Here is a 21493-nt window from a genome sequence, read left to right as displayed (position 1 = left end):
ACAAAAAGGAATGAAATTGAGTTACTTGTGGTTAGGTGGATGGACGTAGAGTCTGTCATACAGAGTGAAGTAAGTCAGAAAGAGAAAAACAAGTATCATATATAAATGCATATATGTGGAATCTAGAAAAATGGTACAGATGAACCTATTTGTAGGGCAGGAATAGAGATGTAGACATAGAGAACGGACATGTGGACACAGCACGGGAAGGGGAGGGTGGGATGAATTGGGAGATTAGGTTTCATATAAATACCTTACCATGTGTAAAATAGATAGCTAGTGGGAACCTGCTGTATAGCACAGGGAGCTCAGCTCGGTGCTCTGTGACGACCTAGATGGGTGGGATGGGGCGGGGGGGGAGGGAGATCCAAGAGGGAGGGAATATAGGTATACACATAGCTGATTCACTTCATTGTACAGCAGAAACTAACACAACATTGTAAAGCAATTTCACACCAATAAGAAAAAAATAAACCTATGGTTACCAGGGGGAAGTTGGGGGGAGGGATAAATTGGGAGATTGGGATTGACATATACACACTACTATATATAAAACAGATAACTAATAAGGACCTACTGTATAGCACAGGGAACTCTATTCAATACTGTGTAATGGCCTATGGAAAAGAATCTAAAAAAGAGTGGATAGATGTATATGTATAAAGATTCACTTTGCTGTACACCTGAAACTAACAACATTGTAAATCAACCATACTCCAATAAAAATATTTTTCAAAAAAAAGGAACTGAGCTTTAGTTAGACTCAGTCCACCTTTGTTTTTAAATGTCTCAAGGATGAGATGTCTTGTATTTGTTGCAGGCCCCTCCCTATAGTAGGACTTTATCTTTTAAGCACTGTAAGATTGTATGAGATTTCACTTAACCTGGTCCACTACTCTCCTGTGCTATCCCAGCACTCAGCAAACGTCCCACTGGGAAAAACAAAAGTATGTTCCAGAATCCAATCTGTCATGCCAGCCTACATGATTGTCAAAAGTTCCCCTGATTTATCCTCCTCCAGGAGAACCCCTCTGCCTAGACCAAGTCCAGTATTCAACCCATGTTAAAACTTGGCAAATGTTTTTGGGAAGAAAATAGCTGATGATCTCAGCTCACATAAGATGGGCTCTTTCTTCAGTGGACTCTTAGCTCATCTAGTCCTTGTTACTTCTACATGTCTCTGATGATTTTAAAAATATGATATTTGTACTTTGTCATTTTTTCCTAGTTGTTGCAGTGGGAATGATGGCTGTCACTACTTACTGCATTCTACTTAGAAGCAAAAGCCTTTGCATAACTTTTTAAACCCTTTTATTGTAAAATAAAATATTGATACAGAAAGCCACACAAGAACAAATGTATAGTTTAGTAAGTTATTATAAAGAAAGTCTACTTATAACCACCATCCAGGCCAAGAAAAATAACTTTGCCTGCCACACTGGAAGCCCTTCCACGTGTCCCTTTCCAATCTCAAAACCTTCCCCCAGGCAGGGTAACCATTATCCTGACTTTTACAGTAATCACTTCCTTGCATTTCTTTATAGTTTGATCAGCCACGTGTACATCCCTAGACACTTACTCTTACTTATTAATTTCTTTTTGTATTTTTATTTGCTTAGTTTGTATTTTTTATTTTTTGGTCGTGCCACGCAGCATGCAGGATCTCAGTTCCCCGACCAGGGATCTAACCCGTGCCCCCTGCCATGGAAGCGCGGGGTCTTAACAACTGGACCACTTTTTCATATTTTTAAAAAGTCTCCTTTTTTCTACAGGTTTTTCCTCTATTCTCCTTCTCCCTCCCCCACTCCCAGAATTCATTCATGTGTTAGAACCTGGGCATTTGACCTGCAACTTCGCCCACAATATGGATTTGATCGACTGTACACTTATAGTGCAGCTCTACACATTGGCCTGTCCTCTGTATGTTCTGCAAACTGGCAGCTGGATTCAGAGGTTAGATCAAACCACGTTTGGTCCCTTTGGCAACACTACAGAAGGCGGTGTGTTAGGAGCTGTTATTAATTCCTAGGTGCATTAATTTACTGAGTGTTGCAATATGGTGATATTCTATCCTTTATTTTCTTTTGCTGGAATACTTTATAAAAAGAAACAATCCTCTTATCTATGGATCCTCTCTCTCTCTCCCCACTTCTTGCCTCTCCTTCTCTCTCACTCTCTCTCTGCTTCTGTTTCTTTCTCTCTCTCTCTCTGCCTCTGTTTCCTACTATTTTATTACCCAATTCATATGTGATACAGTTGGTAAAAGAAAGCCTGGATATATGCTTACTAGTTTTCAAGATAATAAATAAAATCTTCCAAAGGTAACTAATTAGGTTTTTTAAAAATACCAACAGGAACCCATAGATTTAAATATATTTATTTGATTTTAATCAATTACAATTATCTCTTTTAAGGTTAAAATTGTGTCATCTTTGGTCAGTGGAACATCTTCAAATTGACTCTTGAATCTTTTTGATATCTAGTAGTCTTTGATAGCTTGCTTGCTATCTGGTATGAAAAGATGGTCCAGGCTCATCTATACATTCCCTGTCCTAAATCTGGAATCAGACATTTCTCTAAGAAGCCCTGGTTTCTTCTAGTGGGAAAAGGAATTTCAAGACAGTCAGGGAGTAGAGATGTTCACTGACTTGGCTGGTCATTATTTCTAGGCCTCTTCAGTTGATAGAGCTAGAATATAATTTTTTTTAAAGAAAAATTTAACTCAAATTCAGCACAAGGTGTTTTACTTAAACTCTTCTATTTTACATCCATATTCTTCCGTATCTTCCTGGTTTTCAAGGACACAGAAGAGGACAGAATCAGAATAACCTATACTCATTTCCTTTATTCCACATTATACACATAGCAGTCTTAAAATAGCAATATTATCATTTCACTATTCCTGAGAATTAAAATTTCTTTCTGCATATCTCTTCCCGTTCTTCCCCCACTTTAAAAAATAGTTGAACTAATTTACATTGAGTGACGATACAGCCAGGGCATGCTACACTCTCTTATAACCCTTATTTAGTCATAGTTCTCAGATTTACTGTATGTTTCATGTTCACTATTAGTCCTCTGTCAATCTCTCTCTAGTAATTTTTCTGAAGCTTGTTCTCTAGTAGATTCCTCAGGAACTCATGGGAACAACGTTTCCTGATTTCTTACATGTTAACAGTTTGTCTGTGCCTTTTATACTTCAAGGTCAGTTTCTCTAGGTAAAAAATCATTGGCTTATCATTGGCTTACATTTTCTTTGGATATCTAAAATATGTTACTCCATTTTCTTCTGGCATAAAGTATTGCTTCAAAAAATCTGATAATAGGGGCTTCCCTGGTGGCGCAGTGGTTGGGAGTCCGCCTGCTGATGCAGGGGACGTGGGTTTGTGCCCCGGTCCGGGAGGATCCCGTATGCCGTGGGGCAGCTGGGCCTGTGAGCCGTGGCCGCTGGGCCTGTGTGTCCGGAGCCTGTGCTCCGTAATGGGAGAGGCCGCAGTAGTGAGAGGCCCGCATACCGAAAAAAAAAAAATCTGATAATAATCTAAAATTTTTTCCCTTATAAGTAACATGTATTTTTTTGTTGATAACTAAAGGATTTTTTTCCTTTTTCTTTAAGGTCCAGTAATTTTATTAGAATATATCTTAGTGTTCATTGTTCTGGGTCAGTATTCAGAGGATATAGTGTATTATTTCAATAAACCATTTCAATTTTAAAAAAATTACAACAGGAAAATAATTTTGAATCACAGTTTTTAGCATCTGCTCTGTTCCCTTGTTTTCATTTTCTTCTTCATGGACTCCTATTATCTGTACAGTGGATTTTTACCTGTCTTCAATATTTGTTGCTGTCTCTCAAATCCTTTTTACCTCTTTATTTCTTTTTGACTTTAAAACTTTCCTCTTTTTCACCTTCTATTTGTCTTTTGGCATTATCTGTTTTGCTTATTTGTTCTAATTTAACCCTTCATTCTAAAGTGATTTTTTCTTACATTTCTAATATTTTTTTGAGTTTTGTCATCTCATTTCTGAGCTTTTCAGATTCTGACTTGTGTGTTTTCATATCTTGCACTGTTTTCCTAATGCCTTTTAGCATATTTTTGAAATAGTTGATTACAGTTTTGATCTGTTCTGTAGTTGTATCTTTCTGGTATGCTTTCATTCTCTATAGAGACGTAATTGCTGCTTATTCTCTCTTCATATATTAACTTTAATGGGATCTAGCCTCAACACCTTTCTGTTGCTCATTTTTACATGAAATGAGTTTTCCTGAACTCTTAGAAGAAAGAGTGGTTTGTGCTAATATTTCCAGTTTCATGGAGTTCCCTCTTTTTTTTTTTTCACGTAGCATTAAAAAATATAGTGGTTTGCCTCCTGAGATGTATTGGCTTTATTCAATACTCCTACTTTTAACCTGGCCTTCTTTTCACTGTATCTGTTGTCCTTGTCCTGCTCAATTTTGACTCTGCTCCCAGAAGTGTGGGCCCTGTCCTGGAAAGCCATCTTGGCTGGTCAATTTTGAGGGTTCCTAGTGACTAGATGGCTCTAGCACAACTGGTTCTCAACTGGGGTGATTGTGCCTCCAACCCCACCCCCCAGGACATGTGGCAACGTCTGGGGACATTTTTGGTTATTACAACCAGGCATGTACTAGTGGCACTTAATCGGTAGAGGCCAAGGATGCTGTTAAACACCCTATAGTGCACAGGACAGCCCCTCCCCCACCCAACAAAGAATTCTTTGTTGCATCTCCCTCCCTCTTGCATCTCCCTTCCACCCTCCCTATCTAAAATATGTTACTCCATTTTCTTCTGGCATAAAGTATTGCTTCAAAAAATCTGATAATAGGGGCTTCCCTGGTGGCCCAGTGGTTGAGAATCCGCCTGCTGATGCAGGGGACACGGGTTTGAGCCCTGGTCTGGGAAGATCCCACGTGCCGTGGAGCAGCTAAGCCCATGCACCACTACTGACCCTGTGCTCTAGAGCCTGCAAGCCACAACTACCAAAGCCTGTGCACCTAGAGCCCGTGCTCTGCAACAAGAGCAGCCACTGCAATGAGAAGCCTGCACACGGCAAGGAAGAGTAGCTCCCACTGTCCACAACTAGAGAAAAGCCCATGTGTAGCAACGAAGACCCAACGCAGACAAAAAGGAAAAAAAAAAAGTATATAGTAAATTATGGCAACCCACCAAGATTTCAACTTCAAGAACTAATGAGAGGGGCCAGGGACTTCCCTGGTGGTCCAGTGGGTAAGACTCCATGCTCCCAATGCAGGGGGCCTGGGTTTGATCCCTGGTTGGGGAACTAAGATCCCACATACCGCAACTAGAGAGCCGGCATGCCTCAACTACTGAGCCTGCATGCCGCAACTAGAGAAGCCCTGCTACAAAGACCCTGCGTGCCACAACAAAGTCCCAGCGCAGCCAAAATAAACAAACAAATAAAAACTTAAAAAAAGAATTAATGAGAAGCCACATACAAAATACCTTGGAGTTTTATAAGGTATGCTACACAAAGAATGATTGCTTTAATCATTTTTTCTGGAGGAAGTCTGAGCAAAGTTATTCCAATTATTGGGGAAAAAAAATCAGAACAGATTTCAGAAGTGGTATCCTTGATATCATATATAAAATGAAATTTAAAATATGATTCCAACACTTCAATGCTAGGCTCACTCAGTGTAACACATAATTTTAAAAATTGGGTTATATCTTTCATCTTCCTAGACTTTAAAGTTAACTGAAAACTTTTGCCTTAAAGCCCATGGGAAATCTACTGAATAGTGAATCCCTAGTGTCCTAAATTGTTTCTTTTAAAAAACTGAAAATGACTTTAAAAAAATCACCTCTCAACGATGTTGAGGCAAGACACTCCATCCTGGCCACCCACAGCATAGAGAAAGCCTCCAAGCACAGCCACACCAACACTTGTCCTGCAGGTGCTTGTAGGAGCAACATCACTGCTCCATTGGTTTGTTTTGGGGTCATACCTGCAGAGAACATGTCAAGAACACAGTTCGTATTACACAAAGAGGGCTATGTTTATACATGCAATGATATATGATATATATATTCTTTCCCCAAATATGGGCTGATAAATAACTAAATATGTGATAGTCTAATTTATATATAGTTTTTGAAATTCAGTTTTACTTAAAAAGTTACATATAAATATATTTTCTTTAAAATTTTTTTTCAGAATGTTATAGATAAAGCTAAAATTCTCTTTGAGTTCCACCCAACTTCTGTTATTTTCCCATTTTGATTTGGTGTACATCCTTCAAGATTTTTCGGTAAAATTCTTTTAAATAGGTATATATCTATCCACATATATATATTTCTTTATATGCAAGCATGTTTTCTGTACATAAGTAATGCCACATATTATGCATTGCTTTTTCACTCAATATATTTCTGAGATCTATTCATAATAGGTATAGCTCTAGATTTCTCTTGAACTATTTAATTATATTGTGTGTGCCATATATTATTTAAATCATATTTCTATTGATGTATCCTTACATTGTGACATTTTGTTATTAAAAACAGTGATCACCCTTGTATATTTCTCGTTGTGCAATGGATGATGAGAAGCAGAATCATGGAGCAAAGAGTACATTCATTTTTTTTTTAACATCTTTATTGGAGTATAGTTGCTTTACAATGTTCGGTTAGTTTCTGCTGTATAACAAAGTGAATCAGCTACATGTACACATATATCCCATATCCCCTCTCTCTTGCATCTCCCTTCCACCCTCCCTATCTAACCCCTCTAGGTAGTCACAAAGCACCGAGCTGATCTCCCTGTGCTATGCAGCTGCTTCCCACTAGCTATCTATTTCACATTGGGTAATGTACATATGTCCATGCCACTCTCTCACTTCGCCCCAGCTTACCCTTCCCCCTCCCCATGTCCTCAAGTGCATTCTCTATGTCTGTCTTTATTCCTGTCCTGCCCCTAGGTTCATCAGAACCTTTTTTTTTTTTTAGATTCCATATATATGTGTTAGCATACAGTATTTGTTTTTCTCTTTCTGACTTACTTCACTCTGTATGACAGAATCTAGGTCCATCCACCTCACTACAAATAACTCAATTTTGTTTCTTTTTATGGCTGAGTAATAATCCATTGTATATATGTGCCACATCTTCTTTATTCAATCATCTGTCGATGGACACTTAGGATGCTTCCATGTCCCGGCTATTGTAAATAGAGCTGCAATGAACATTGTGGTACACGACTCATTTTGAATTATGGTTTTCTCAGGGTATATGCCTAGTAGTGGGATTGCTAGGTCATATGGTAGTTCTATTTTTAGTTTTTTAAGGAACCTCCATACCATTCTCCATAGTGACTGTATCAATTTACATTCCCACCAACAGTGCAAGAAGGTTCCTGTTTCTCTGCACCCTCTCTAGCATTTATTACTTGTGGATTTTTTGATGATGGCCATTCTGACCAGTGTGAGGTGATACCTCATTGTAGTTTTTTTTTTTTTTTTTTTTTTTTTGTGGTACGCGGGCCTCTCACTGTTGTGGCCTCTCTTGTTGCGGAGCACAGGCTCTGCACGTGCAGGCTCAGCAGCCATGGCTCACAGGCCCAGCCGCTACACGGCATGTGGGATCTTCCCGGACCAGGGCACAAACCCGTGTCCCCTGCATTGGCAGGCGGACTCTCAACCACTGCACCACCAGGGAAGCCCCCTCATTGTAGTTTTGACTTGTATTTTTCTAATGATTCGCGACGTTGAGCATCCTTTCATGTGTTTGTTGGCAATCTGTATATCTTCTTTGGAGAAACGTCTATTTAGGTCTTCTGCCCATTTTGCAGTTGGGTTGTTTGTTTTTTTGATATTGAGCTGCATGAGCTGCTTGTATATTTTGGAGATTAATCCTTTGTCAGTTGCTTCGTTTGCAGATATTTTCTCCCATTGTGAGAGTTGTCTTTTCGTCTTGCTTATGATTTCCTTTGTTGTGCAAAAGCTTTTAGGTTTCCTTAGGTCCCATTTGTTTATTTTTGTTTTTATTTCCATTTCTCTAGGAGGTAGATCAAAAAGGATCTTGCTGTGATTTATGTCATAGAGTGTTCTGCCTATGTTTTCCTCTAAGAGTTTTATAGTGTCTGGCATTACATTTAGGTCTTTAATCCATTTTGAGTTTACTTTTGTGTATGGTATAAGGGAGGGGTCTAATTTCATTCTTTTACATGTAGCTGTCCAGTTTTCCCAGCACCACTTATTGAAGAGGTGTCTTTTTTCCACTGTATATTCCTGCTTCCTTTATCAAAGATAAGGTGACCATATGTGCGTGGGTTTATCTCTGGGCTTTCTATCCAGTTCCATGGATAAATATTTCTATTTCTGTGCCAGTACCATACTGTCTTGATTACTGTAGCTTTTGGTATAGTCTGAAGTCAGGGAGTCTGATTCTTCCAGCTCCATTTTTCTTTCTCAAGATTGCTTTGGCTATTCAGGTCTTTTGTGTTTCAGTAGAAATTGTGAAACTTTTAGTTCTAGTTCTGTGAAAAATGCCATTGGTAATATGATAGCGATTGCACTGAATCTGTAGATTGCTTTGGGTAGTACAGTCATTTCCACAATGTTGATTCTTCCAATCCAAGAACATGGTACATCTCTCCATCTCTTTGTATCATCTTTCATTTCTTTCATCAGTGTCTTATAGTTTTCTGCATACAGGTCTTTTGTCTCCTTAGATAGGTTTATTCCTAGGTATTTTATTCTTTTTGTTGCAATGGTAAATGGGAGTGTTTTCTTTATTTCACTTTCAGATTTTTCATCATTAGTGTATAGGAATGCAAGAGATTTCTGTGCATTAATTTTGTATCCTGCTACTTTACCAAATTCATTGATTAGCTCTAGTAGTTTTCTGGTAGCATCTTTAGGATTCTCTATGTATAATATCATGTTATCTGCACACATTGACAGTTTTATTTCTTCTTTTCCGATTTGGATTCCTTTTATTTCTTTTTCTTCTCTGATTGCTGTGGCTAAAACTTCCAAAACTAAGTTGAATAATACTGGTGTGAGTGGGCAACCTTGTCTTGTTCCTGATCTTAGAGGAAATGGTTTCAGTTTTTCACCATTGAGAATGATGTTGGCTGTGGGTTTGTCATATATGGACTTTATTATGTTGAGGTAGGTTCCCTCTATGCCTACTTTCTGGAGAGTTTTTATCATAAATGGGTGTTGAATTTTGTCAAAAGCTTTTTCTGCATCTATTGAGATTATCCCATGGTTTTTATTCTTCAATTTAATTTGGTGTATCACATTGATTGATTTGCATATATTGAAGAATCCTTGCATCCCTGGGATAAACCCCACTTGATCATGGTGTGTGCTCCTTTTAAGGTGCTGTTGGATTCTGTTTGCTGGTATTTTGTTGAGGATCTTTGCATCTATGTTCATCAGTGATATTGGCCTGTAGTTTTCTTTCTTTGTGATATCTTTGTCTGGTTTTGGCATCAGGATGATGGTGGCCTTGTAGAATGAGTTTGGGAGTGTTCCTCCCTCTGCTAAATTTTGGAAGAGTTTGAGAAGGATAGGTGTTAGCTCTTTTTTTTTTTTTTTTTTAATTTATTTTATTTTATTTATTTTTGGCTGCGTTGGGTCTTCGTTGCTGCACGCGGGCTTTCTCTAGTTGCGGCGAGCAGGGGCTACTCTTCACTGCAGTGCGCGGGCTTCTCATTGCGGTGCCTTCTCTTGTGGAGCACGGGCTCTAGGCACGTGGGCATGCGGGCTCTAGCACGCAGGCTCAGTAGTTGTGGCACACGGGCTTAGTGGCTCCGCGGCATGTGGGATCTTCCCGGACCAGGGCTCCAACCCGTGTCCCCTGCATTGGCAGGCGGATTCTTAACCACTGTGCCACAAGGGAAGTCCCAGCTCTTTTCTAAATGTTTGATACAATTCACCTGTGAAGCCATCTGGTCCTGCCTGGGCTTTTGTTTGTTGGAAGATTTTTAATCACAGTTTCAATTTCAGTGCTTGTGATTGTTCTGTTTATATTTTATATTTCTTCCTGTTTCAGTCTCAGAAGGTTGTGCTTTTCTAAGAATTTGTCTATTTCTTTCAGGTTGTCCAATTTATTGGCATATAGTTGCTTGTAGTAATCTCATGATCCTTTGTATTTCTGCAGTGTCAGTTGTTACTTCTTTTTCAGTTCTAATTCTGTTGATTTGAGTCTTCTCTCTTTTTTTCTTGATGAGTTTGGCTAATGGTTTATCAATTTTGTTTTATTTCTGATCTGATCTTTATGATTTCTTTCCTTCTGCTAACTCTGGGGTTTTTTTGTTCTTTCTCTAATTGCTTTAGGTGTAAGGTTAGGTTGTTTATTTGAGATTTTTCTTGTTTCTTGAGGTGGGATTGTATTGCTATAGACTTCCCTCTTAGAACTGCTTTTGCTGCATCCCATAGGTTTTGGGTTGTCATGCTTTCATTGTCATTTGTTTCTAGGTATTTTTTGATTTCCTCTCTGATTTCTTCAGTGATCTCTTGGTTATTTAGTAGCATACTGTTTAGCCTCCATGTATTTGGATTTTTTAGTTTTTTCCCTGTAATTTATATCTAGTCTCATAGCATTGTGGTCGGAAAAGACAGTTGATATGTTTCAATATTCTTAAATTTACCAAGGCTTGATTTGTGCCCCAAGATATGATCTATCCTAGAGAATGTTCCATGAGCACATAAGAAAGTATATTCTGTTGTTTTTGGATGGAATGTCCTATACATAAAAATTAATGTCCATCTTGTCTAGTGTGTCATTTAAAGCTTGTGTTTCATTATTTATTTTCATTTTGGATGATCTGTCCATTGGTTAAAGTGGGATGTTAAAGTCCCCTACTATTATTGTGTTGCTGTTGATTTCCCCTTTTATTGCTGTTAGCATTTGCCTTATGTATTGAGATGCTCCTATTTGGGGCGCATAAATATTTACAATTGTCATATCTTCTTCTTGGATTGATCCCTTGATCATTATGGTAGTGTCCTTCTTTGTCTCTTGTAATAGTCTTTATTTTAAAGTCTATTTTTTCTGATATGTGAATTGCTACTCCAGCTTTCTTTCGATTTCCATTTGCATGGAATATCTTTTTCCATCCCCTCACTTTGTATGTGTCCCTAGGTCTGAAGTGGGTCTCTTGTAGACAGCATATACACGGGTCTTGTCTTTGTATGCATTCAGCCAGTCTATGTCTTTTGGTTGGAGCATTTAATCAATTTACATTTAAGGTAATTATCAATATGTATGTTTCTCTTACCATTTTCTTAATTGTTTTGGGTTTGTTTTTGTAGGTCTATTCCTTCTCTTGTGTTTCCTGCCTAGAGAAGTTCCTTTAGCATTTGTTGTAAAGCTGGTTTGGTGGTGCTGAATTCTCAGTTTTTGCTTGTCTGTAAAGGTTTTAATTTCTCTCTTGAATCTAAAAGAGATCCTTGCTGGGTAGAGTAATCTTGGTTGTAGGATTTTCCCTTTCATCACTTTAAACATGTCCTGCCACTCCCTTCTGGTTTGCAGAATTTCTGCTGAAAGATTAGTTGTTAACCTTATGGGGGATTTCCTTGAATGTTATTTGTTGCTTTTCCCTTGCTGCTTTTAATATTTTTTCTTTGAATTTAATTTTCGATACTTTGATTAATATGTGTCTTGGCATGTTTCTCCTTGAATTTATCCTGTATGGGACTTGCGGTGCTTCCTGGACTTGACTGACTTTCCTTTCCCATGTGAGGAAAGTTTTCAACTATAATCTCTTCAAATATTTTCTCAGACCATTTCTTTTTCTTTCCTTCTTCTGGGACCCCTATAATTCGAATGTTGGTGCGTTTAATGTTGTCCCAGAGGTCTCTGAGACTGTCCTCAATTCTTTTCATTCTTTTTTCTTTATTCTGCTCTGCAGTAGTTATTTCCACTATTTTCTCTTCCAAGTCAGTTATCTGTTCATCTGCCTCAGTTATTCTATTAATTCCTTCCAGAGAATTTTTAATTTCATTTATTGTGGTGTTCATCATTGTTTGTTTGCTCCTTAGTTCTTCTAGGTCCTTGTTAAACGTTTCTTGTGTTTTCTCCATTCCATTTCCAAGATTTTGGATCATCTTTACTATCATTACTCTGAATTCTTTTTCATGTAGACTTCCTATTCCCTCTTCATTTGTATGGTCTGGTGGGTCTTTACCTTGCTGCTTCATCAGCTGCATAGTTCTCTGTTAGTGGAGCTGGGTCTTAGTGTTGATTGATATTACATGGGGCCAGGAGGTCTCTGGTGGTCCAGTGTCTTGAACTTGGCTCTCCCACCTCAGAGGCTCAGGCCTGACACCAGGCCGGAGCACCAACACCCTGTCAGTCACATGGCTCAGAAGAAAAGGGAGGAAAAAAGAAAGAAAAAAATAAAGTAAAATAAAATAAAGTACATAAAAAAAAATTATTAACATAAAAAATAATAATTATAAAAAGAGAGCAACCAAACCAATAAACAAATCCACCAGTGATAACAAGTGTTAAAAACTAAACTAAGATAAACATAAATATCAAAAACAAGTCAGCTGCAGACAGCAAACCGTAAGTCTACAGTTGCTCCTAAAGTCCACCACCTCAATTTTGAGACGATTTGTTGTCTATTCAGGTATTCCACAGATGCAGGGTACACCAAGTTGATTGTCGGGATTTAATCCACTGCTCCTGAGGCTGCATGGAGAAATTTCCCTTTCTCTTCTTTCTTTGCACAGCTTCTGGGGTTCAGCTTTGGTTTTGGTCCCACCTCTGTGTGTAGGTCACCCTTAGGCATCTGTTCCCCACCAAGACCTGAGGCACCTTTTCCCCATCCAGACAGGAGGGGGTTAAAGCAGCGCCTGATTAGGGGGCTCTGGCTCACTCAGGCTGGGTGGAGGGAGGGGTACAGTAGTCATAATGGGAATGTGGGGCGAGCCTGTGGCAGCCGAGGCCAGTGTGACATTGCAACAGCCTGAGGCATGCCGTGTGTTCTCCTGGGGAAGTTGTCCCTGGATCACGGGACCCTGGCAGTGGCAGGCTGCACAGGCTCCCACGGCGGGTGGTGGATAGTGTCCTGTGCTTGCACATTGGATTCTTAGTGGATGGTGGCGGCAGCCTTAGCATTTCATGCCCATCTCTGGGATCCAAGCTGATAGCCGCAGCTTGCGTCCATCTCTGGAGCTCGCTTAGGCAGTGCTCTGCCTTCTGTGGGCACAGAGGGAAGGAATTGCCTCTCTTTGTGCACCCAAAACAATGGACTCTTGCCTCTTTGGCAGGTCCAGACTTTTTCCCAGACTCCCTCCTGGCTAGCTGTGGTGCACTAGCCCCCTTCAGGCTGTGTTCATGCAGCCAACCCCAGTCCTCTCCCTGGGATCTGACCTCTGAAGCCCGAGCCTCAGCTCCCAGCCCCCACCCTCCCCAGTGGGTGAGCGGACAAGCCTCTCAGGCTGGTGAGTGCTGGTCGGCACCGATCCTCTGTGCAGGAATCTCTCCGCTTTGACCTCTGCACCCCTGTTGCTGTGCTCTCCTCCGTGGCTCTGAAGCTTCCCCCCCCCCACCCCCCGTCTCCGCCAGTGAAGGGGCTTCCTAGTGTGTGGAAACTTTTCCTCCTTCACAGCTCCCTCCCAGAGGTGCAGGTCCCATCCCTATTCTTTTGTCTGTGTTTTTCCTCTTTTCTTTTGCCCTACCCAGGTACGTGGGGATTTTCTTCCCTTTTGAGAAGTCTGAGGTCTTCTGCCAGCATTCAGTAGATGTTCTTTAGGAGTTGTTCCACTTGTAGATATATCTTTGATGTATTTGTGGGTAGCGAGGTGATTTCCATGTCTTACTCCTCCACCATCTTGAAGGTCCCCCTCTTCATTTTTAATTAAAAAAAATACTATCAAATTGCTCTTTTTGTAGCTATATATTTGTTTTTAATTTCATTAACTTTTCTTTCCAGTTAATTTCTATTTTCTTGGGTTTTGTTGCTCTTTTTATAACTTTTTTATTTAAAAGCATGATTTATTTTCCCGTCTTTCTTATTTTCAAATGAATGCACATAAGTTATAATGTATATAAATCTGCCTCTGAATATTACTTTAGTTGCAGACCACACATTTTGATATTCATGGGCTTCACTGTTATTAAGTTGTAAATATGTAATCATGTCCACCCTTATTTAGTTAACTCAATTTGTTTTTAAGTGTGCTTTTTTTTTAAAAACTTCTATGGAGCTGATCCCTCTGTTGTTTTTTCTTTCCAACTATACAATCTGTATCTCTAGATCTTGATATGCTGCAGGGTTTCATAGATATGTTTGGTAAGTATCAAGAACACAGCTGAATGAAAAAGGATTGGATGAGAACAAGAACCTAGAAGTTATTAAAAAATAAATTATTGTAGGTTTCTAATGTGCCAGGCATTGTCACAGATATGGGAAAAGACATTTCAATAAACAGTTACAGCCAATGTGATATGTACAAGTATGTTCAAAATACTTGTGAAAGATCAGAGGACTGAGTAACTAACCTGTCTCTATGGTGCCAGAGAAGGCTTTATATAAGAAGTAACATTTGAATCTTGAAAAGATATTCCAGGGAAGAACGAACAGCATGCATATATATAGGCAAAGAGGCACGAAAGAGGACAGCATGTCTAAGGAACTGCAAACAATTTGGTGGGTCTGCACTAGCGTGTTTAGGGAATAGTGGTGTGCCAGGGGAGACAGACTGGAGAAACAGGTGGAGGTCAGATCATAAAGGACTTGTATGTCACAGTAAGTGGTCTAGGCTGCCAGCTAGTGCCACAGACACAAAACTAAAGCAACACGTTACATCTGTTTCAAATTAACATCTCAAACAAAACAATATGAATAGGAGAGAAAAAAATTTCAAATTGACCCTACTTACCTTTCAACACTATTGAGATAAGAGGACCCATCATGGCCTCCTACTGCATATAACAGGTCATCAAGAACACTGACCCCAACTCCACATCGCCTTTTGCTCATTGAAGCTACCATTCGCCATTCATTGGTCTGTGGATCATATCGTTCAACACTGGAAATGGCATCTCCACTGCACCAACCACCAACTGGGGAAGTAACAAATGGTCAGGAGAATACCTGTCCTAAAGCATAGAATGTATCACTCACTGCTAACTTTTATTTGGTTAAGTCCTAATGCTTGGACTTACCAAACGCCTCTAGAAGCAGGTTAAAACATAAGTTATGATTTTTACTTATTCCACTGGGATTGCTATAATCTTTAGAATTTTCTAAATAAGTTAGTATTAGGTCCATTTTACAGAGGAGGGCAAGGACACCAATTCAAATTATATTGGGAAGTAATGTGGCATTTAATGGCTAGAACATTGAATTTAGTTAGAAAACTAGGGCTTGACTGTTGCCTCTACATAAATGTAATGTATTATCAAAAACCAAAAGAAGAACCATACCTCAGAAGCCTGTTTAAAAAAAAAATTTCTTTTATTCTATTAGGGGAGAGGGATTTCGGCTCATCTGCTCATGACCTCATCTTGTGACTAAATACAAAAATTCTTAAGACTTATAAAATGTTTTGCCTTCTGTTTAATCTGCAGTCTGTACTGAATTCTACAATATCCAACATGACATTCAGGATCAGAAAACATTTTGAAGAAATTACATTTTTCATAAGTAAGTAATACTCAGAATAACAGGTTCAAACTGAGCTCAATAAAGCTTCTCTGAGTGTTCCCTGAAAAAAAGTGTAATTATAGCAGATAAATTTAATTTGTTATTCTTTAAAATCATCTCTATTTCAATCTAAAATAAGAGCTAGATTCTGGAGCTTAAAAAGTGAAGTCTAAGGATAACTTAACCTCAAAACATTTGAAAACTAATGGTTTCTTGGAGGTCTCAATAACTTCCTGAGCCAGAATAAAATGCGAATGTTTCTAACCTTCTTCTGGTGGATTTGAAAACTCATTCCTTATTTCAAATCTCAATATGCTGTATACATTTTATTATGATTTCATTTAAATTAGGATATTCAACTAATACTAAATCACAGTAAGTTTTGTCTATATTAATTTGCTTAAATTTGAATTCTCTTCTGGGATATATGCCTGGAGTTTCAATATCAGAGAAAACATCTTAACTTCCAACATAAAATTTGGCTGCAAATGTGAGGGTTATAAGCACTTGAGACAAATCAAACAGCCTAATTATTAAACCTCAGGCACAATTTATAATGAAAGCTATTAAAACCAGCTGTTTATTGGATTACACGGCTCCAAATCAAGTTAATATCACTTCATAATCTGTGTTCTTTGATACTAAAGAAAAAAAATAGGCCGTTAGGAAATCAAATTTAAACCTTTCCTGTGACCTGGGGAAAAAAGCAAAGGAAAAAGTTGTTCAATTCCACTGCCTCATGGCAATTTTATGTGCATCATTATTTCCAAGGCAGCAGGTGATGGCATAACGGGGACAGAACTAGCTAAGTTATTATTATAAGCCAGTACACTGTACTTAGCAAGATAAAGTGTATGCATAGTTTCTGCTGTGAGAACTCTCAATTTGTGTTAAGTGATGTACTTAAGAAAAAATATTGCTGAAAAGGTGACATATAGTTTTATATGCGTGAGATGTTGACTGTGAAAAGAATTACTTCACAGACAGATTTGATCAAAAAGTGTTACCTTAAAGTAGGCAACTTTCACAAAGTGTCTGGAATAAGGATCAGTGAACTGAATACTAAAAAAAAAAAAAAATCCCCAACAAAAAAGAAGCACAGAATTGAGAAGCATCAAGAAACCTAATGGAAAACAAGAGGACAAACCAGAAGACATCAGTAGGAGTAAAATGCTGAGTAATAAAACTACTGAGATTATAGATTTGATCTTAGGCTTCCAGGATGAAGAAATGAAGACTCAATTTTCCAAAGTTAAGTGAGAACTGGTAATTTGGCATTCCAAAGATAATGAAAAAATTGCAATAAAAACCAAAGCAAATTAAGGATTAAGTTTTAAGTAGAGACAGGTGGGTCAAGATCTAAAATAATGTCAGTGGAACAGTATCACTCAAGAATAGAGGTCAGATCTGGATAGCATAAAAAGACTGAGAAAGCAGGGAAAACCAATACAGTTGTAAGAAAAAGACCTAATGGTTTTTCTCTACAAATGAAAAAGGAAACTTTTAGTTTAATAGTGGAAAAGAGGTGACAGACGATTTAACTTTTCTTCTTTATGTTTTTCTGTGTTAACAAATATTTCTATATTTCATGTGTATTCACTTCTATAATCAGAAAAACTTTTTAAAAAGTGTTATTTACAAATAGGTTATTGTGGGACTTCACTGGTGGTCCAGTGGTAAAGAATCCACCTTCTAGTGCAGGGAACACGGGTTCAATCCGTGGTCAGGGAACTAAGATCCCACATGCTGCGGGGCAACTAAGCCCACACCACAACTACTGAGCCCGTGTGCCTCAACCAGAGAGCCCGTGTGCTGCAAACTACAGAGCCCATATGCTCTGGAGCCTGTGCACCACAACTACAGAGCCCAGGTGCTCTGGAGCCCACGCCACAACCAGAGAGAAAACCCGCACCCCACAACTAGAGAGAGGGCTGTGCACTGAAACAAAGAGCCCGTGCTGGGGCTTCCCTGGTGGCGCAGTGGTTGAGAGTCTGCCTGCCGATGCAGGGGACATGGGTTCATGCTCCGATCCGGGAAGATCCCATATGTCGCAGAGCAGCTAGGCCCGTGAGCCATGGCCGCTGATCCTGCGTATCCGGAGCCTGTGCTCCTCAACGGGAGAGGCCACAACAGTGAGAGGCCCGCGTACCACAAAAAAAAAAAAAAGAGCCCATGCTGCAATGAAAGATCCCACATACCGCAACGAAGATCCTACATGCCACAACTAAGACCCGACGCAGCCAAAAATAATAAATAAATTAAATATTAAAAAAAAATAAAAATAGGTTATCTTTCATGCACAAACTGACATTAGCAATCCATTATTGTTTTCCAATTTTCCTTTTCCATTAATCATGATGGGTCGATGCTAATTTCTCACTAGTGTTCCTTAGGATCAACAGCATGCAATTAATCTTTATTGATGCCTGCTCTGACAAGATTGCTATACAATCTGGAAACTACAAAAATAAATCAGAAATGGTCCTTGCTCTGAAGTAGTTAAAAATATAGTAGAGGAATCAGATACCCAATCAGCAATATGAAATTATGAGATTACTAGCAAAAGTTTGAGATCATGGGGCTTCCCTGGTGGCACGGTGGTTGAGAGTCCACCTGCTGATGCAGGGCACATGGGTTTGTGTCCCGGTCCAGGAAGATCCCACATGCTGCGGAGTGGCTGGGCCCGTGAGCCATGGCCACTGAGCCTGTGCGTCCGGAGCCTGTGCTCCGCAACGGGAGAGGCCACAACAGTGAGAGGCCCGCGTACCGCCAAAAAAAAAAAAAAGTTTGAGATCATGAAATTGATCCAATTTAACTGGCTTCTAAAGAAGGCAAAGTGTGATTTCATTAATACCATGATTTAATCAACAGAGGCAAATGAGATTTTAGTGAAGATGGTTACACATTGAAAACATGGCACCTGACAATTTATAATCATGTTATATTGGAAGAATATGGTAGGAACCAGCAGGATAAAGATGGCAGCTGTTGAGTAATTCAAGTCAAGTTTAAATTTCTATTTAATGGAGTTACATTATTGTCTCTCAGCATCCCCAAGGTGTACCTTGTCTAGTTCCACTGGATTGGTAACCCCCACTGAATCCATAAAGAACCCTGGACCTGAAATGTATTGTACTTTCCATAAACCTATTTGGCTTTGTTTCTAGCTTTTGATCATAGGAAGGTTCTCTTCTGTTCCATTTTCTCCTGAGTTCCCATTATCCTCCCCTCTTCCTTAATCTAGTTCTTAATTCACTGCCAGAATGTTCTGAGGCTGATGAAACAGTAGTATACTGTCATCCCTTCTCCAGGTACCATAACAGCCAAATAAAATAGTTAATAGATCTTGATAACAATGGATATACCTCCACAAAGATGGCCCTACTAGTACTAGAATTCCTGAAACCAACATGACATCATGAAAATAAACCTTAGGTACCAAATAATTAGATCTTGCATCCTTCTAATTAAAAAAAAAATAGATAACTGACTTTCATAATTGGGGAAACAGAAACGCTGATGTAATTTATAGCATTCTTGTATGTATAGGGAGCTGGCACATAAACTACTTTTATAAATAAAAGACATTTAACAATATAATTTATCTAGTTTAACCGACAAAGCTAAACAAATGTTATAAAGACCTCCCTGAGAACTTAACCAGATCTGGCAATGAATTTATTCACCGATTTATGGCAACTATAGATGGTATGTGGGAGTGAGGAGGCAGATGTACATAGGTGTGAGCATGCAAGCAAGTAGACTCACATGAGTATGTGAATATGTACCTGTGCATGCATATATAGGAATGAAAGTCATAGGAATAAATAAGAATGATAATAGAAATAACTCTATTAATAACAATAAACAAGAGACATAGGATACTGAGAGTATGGGAGAATTCAGTACATGATGAATTAATAATCAAGTTTGAAATCTAAAACAGGAATGAAGGAATCTTTCAAAAGAGAAGGAAAAAGCCCGATGAGGATTAGACAGAAAAAGAAAATGTGGCATCAATTTTCTTCTTGAAGAAATGCTACAGTCCTCTATGTGAAGAAATTTAGATGAAAACATTTAAAAAGGAGATCTCAAACATAAATTATCAAATTTTTCTTCTAAAAATGTAAGGGAAGATACATTCCCACAGGCCAAGAGAAAATAAAATTAAAGGGAAAAAGATAGGCAAGTGGTTAGGCTGAAGGGAAAGGATACTATGCCCCAGTGATTACATAGAATTCCCTGATGAAAAGGAATAGAACACTTAACATATCAAACAGAATCCGAGGAAGCCTACACTTAAGAGCCATGGAATTACTGAAATGTGGGAGCATAAATACAAAGAATACAATAGGTTCCAGCTAGTTCCATGAATCAGGATTTGAAAAAAAATTTGAAGAGAAAGAACTTGCTATAGACTGAATGTGTCCCTCTGAAATTCATATATTGAAATCTATTCCTCAATGTGATGGTATCAGGAGGTGAGGCCTTAGGGAGGTGCTCTGCCACCATGAATAGAATTAGTACTCTTATAAAAGAGACTTCAGAGAGTTCCCATGCCCCTTCCTCCACATGAGGACATAGCAAAAGATGAAAAGATGGAGTCTATGAAGAAGGACAAAGTGGGCCCTCACCAGACACCAAAATCTGCCGGCACCTTGATCTTGTACTTGCCAGCCTCCAGAACTATAAGAAATAAATTTCTGTTGTTTATAAGCCACCCAGTATATGGTTTTCTGTTATAGCAGTCTGAATGGACTAAGACAGAACTAGTGAGAAGTTTTACCAAACAGTGAGAAAGTTGTTATTCAAGTGACTAAGAGAGCTGAATTTATGTGCACAGAAGTGAAATATCTAAGATTGAAAGTTCTCAGATATTTAGGGGCAGACAGTGGGAGCAGAATGATACAGCAGGATGTCTTGGGCTCAGTCTAGCTCAGGAGAGCTAGGAAACAGTGTAACTGTTTAATGTAAGGTAATGTTTCTTGACAGTTCCATGTAATTATGAGGTGACTGGCACACTGGAAAATAAAATTCATGCATATGATTTATTATAACAAAACATCCACTGCATGACATTTTTAGATTTATATAAAAATGCAGCATTCTTTTGGAGAGCACCAGTGTTGGATCATGAGTTAAGAGTCAAGATACATCATAACTTATTTTTTGTTTGTTTTTAAAAGGTGTGAACATTTTTTTTTTACAATTAAAAAAGTATATTTTATTTTTTTGGCTATGTGCTGCATAGCATGCTGGTTCTTAATTCCCCAACGAGGGACTGAACCTGTGCCCCAGGCAGTGGAAGCACAGAGTCTTGACCACTGGACCACCAGGGAAGTCCACATCATAAATTATTATGCATTTCTTACAGATATCACAACCGACCAAAGGATACTCAAATGACAGTCTCTCAAGTGGGAAAATATTCGGTTTAGTCACAGTGTATTAAGATCCAAACCTGCAAAGAGTACTTCTCCACATCGAATAGGTTTCCGTGGTCTTGTCCTTGGTCCTTGCATTAGTGGTCGTTCTTGAGGCAATAGAAGATAGTTTTTAGCCTCATCTACCAAGTCTCTGTGGAAAAATTCTGCCGTTATTCCAGATGTCTAAATAATATTGTTAGTCAAATCCCAATATGGTTAAGGAATATGTAAGATGGCAAAGGGGAGCAAGCATACATCAAACCAAATCATGAATGCCAGCCAACATTAAAAAGGTAACAAACATGCGAGCAATGATGCCAGTCACACTGTGAGCTGTGAATTGATTGGTATTTCCATCATGACTTCATATCTTACTGCAAATTTAGCCTAAAACTCAACATGCTTGATGCTAACAATAA

At 38.8% G+C, this 21493-nt stretch overlaps 1 protein-coding gene across 1 annotated transcript in view; it reads right to left on the bottom strand.

Annotated features, from left to right (window-relative positions):
* Positions 1-21493, bottom strand: part of KLHL20 (kelch like family member 20) — a 99351-nt gene that overhangs the window by 13969 nt on the left and 63889 nt on the right. The window contains exons 6-8 of the mRNA XM_065877317.1: positions 21110-21225; positions 14882-15065; positions 5843-5986 (exon numbers count right to left, since the gene is read on the bottom strand). Of these exons, the coding sequence (XP_065733389.1) occupies positions 5843-5986; positions 14882-15065; positions 21110-21225 (444 nt within the window). The remainder of the gene's footprint in view (positions 1-5842; positions 5987-14881; positions 15066-21109; positions 21226-21493) is intronic.

This window comes from Phocoena phocoena, chromosome 1 (genome assembly GCF_963924675.1).
Source record: "Phocoena phocoena chromosome 1, mPhoPho1.1, whole genome shotgun sequence".
In the NCBI taxonomy this organism is placed as follows: Eukaryota; Metazoa; Chordata; class Mammalia; order Artiodactyla; family Phocoenidae; genus Phocoena; species Phocoena phocoena.
This window is presented reverse-complemented; position numbering and strand designations above follow the sequence as displayed.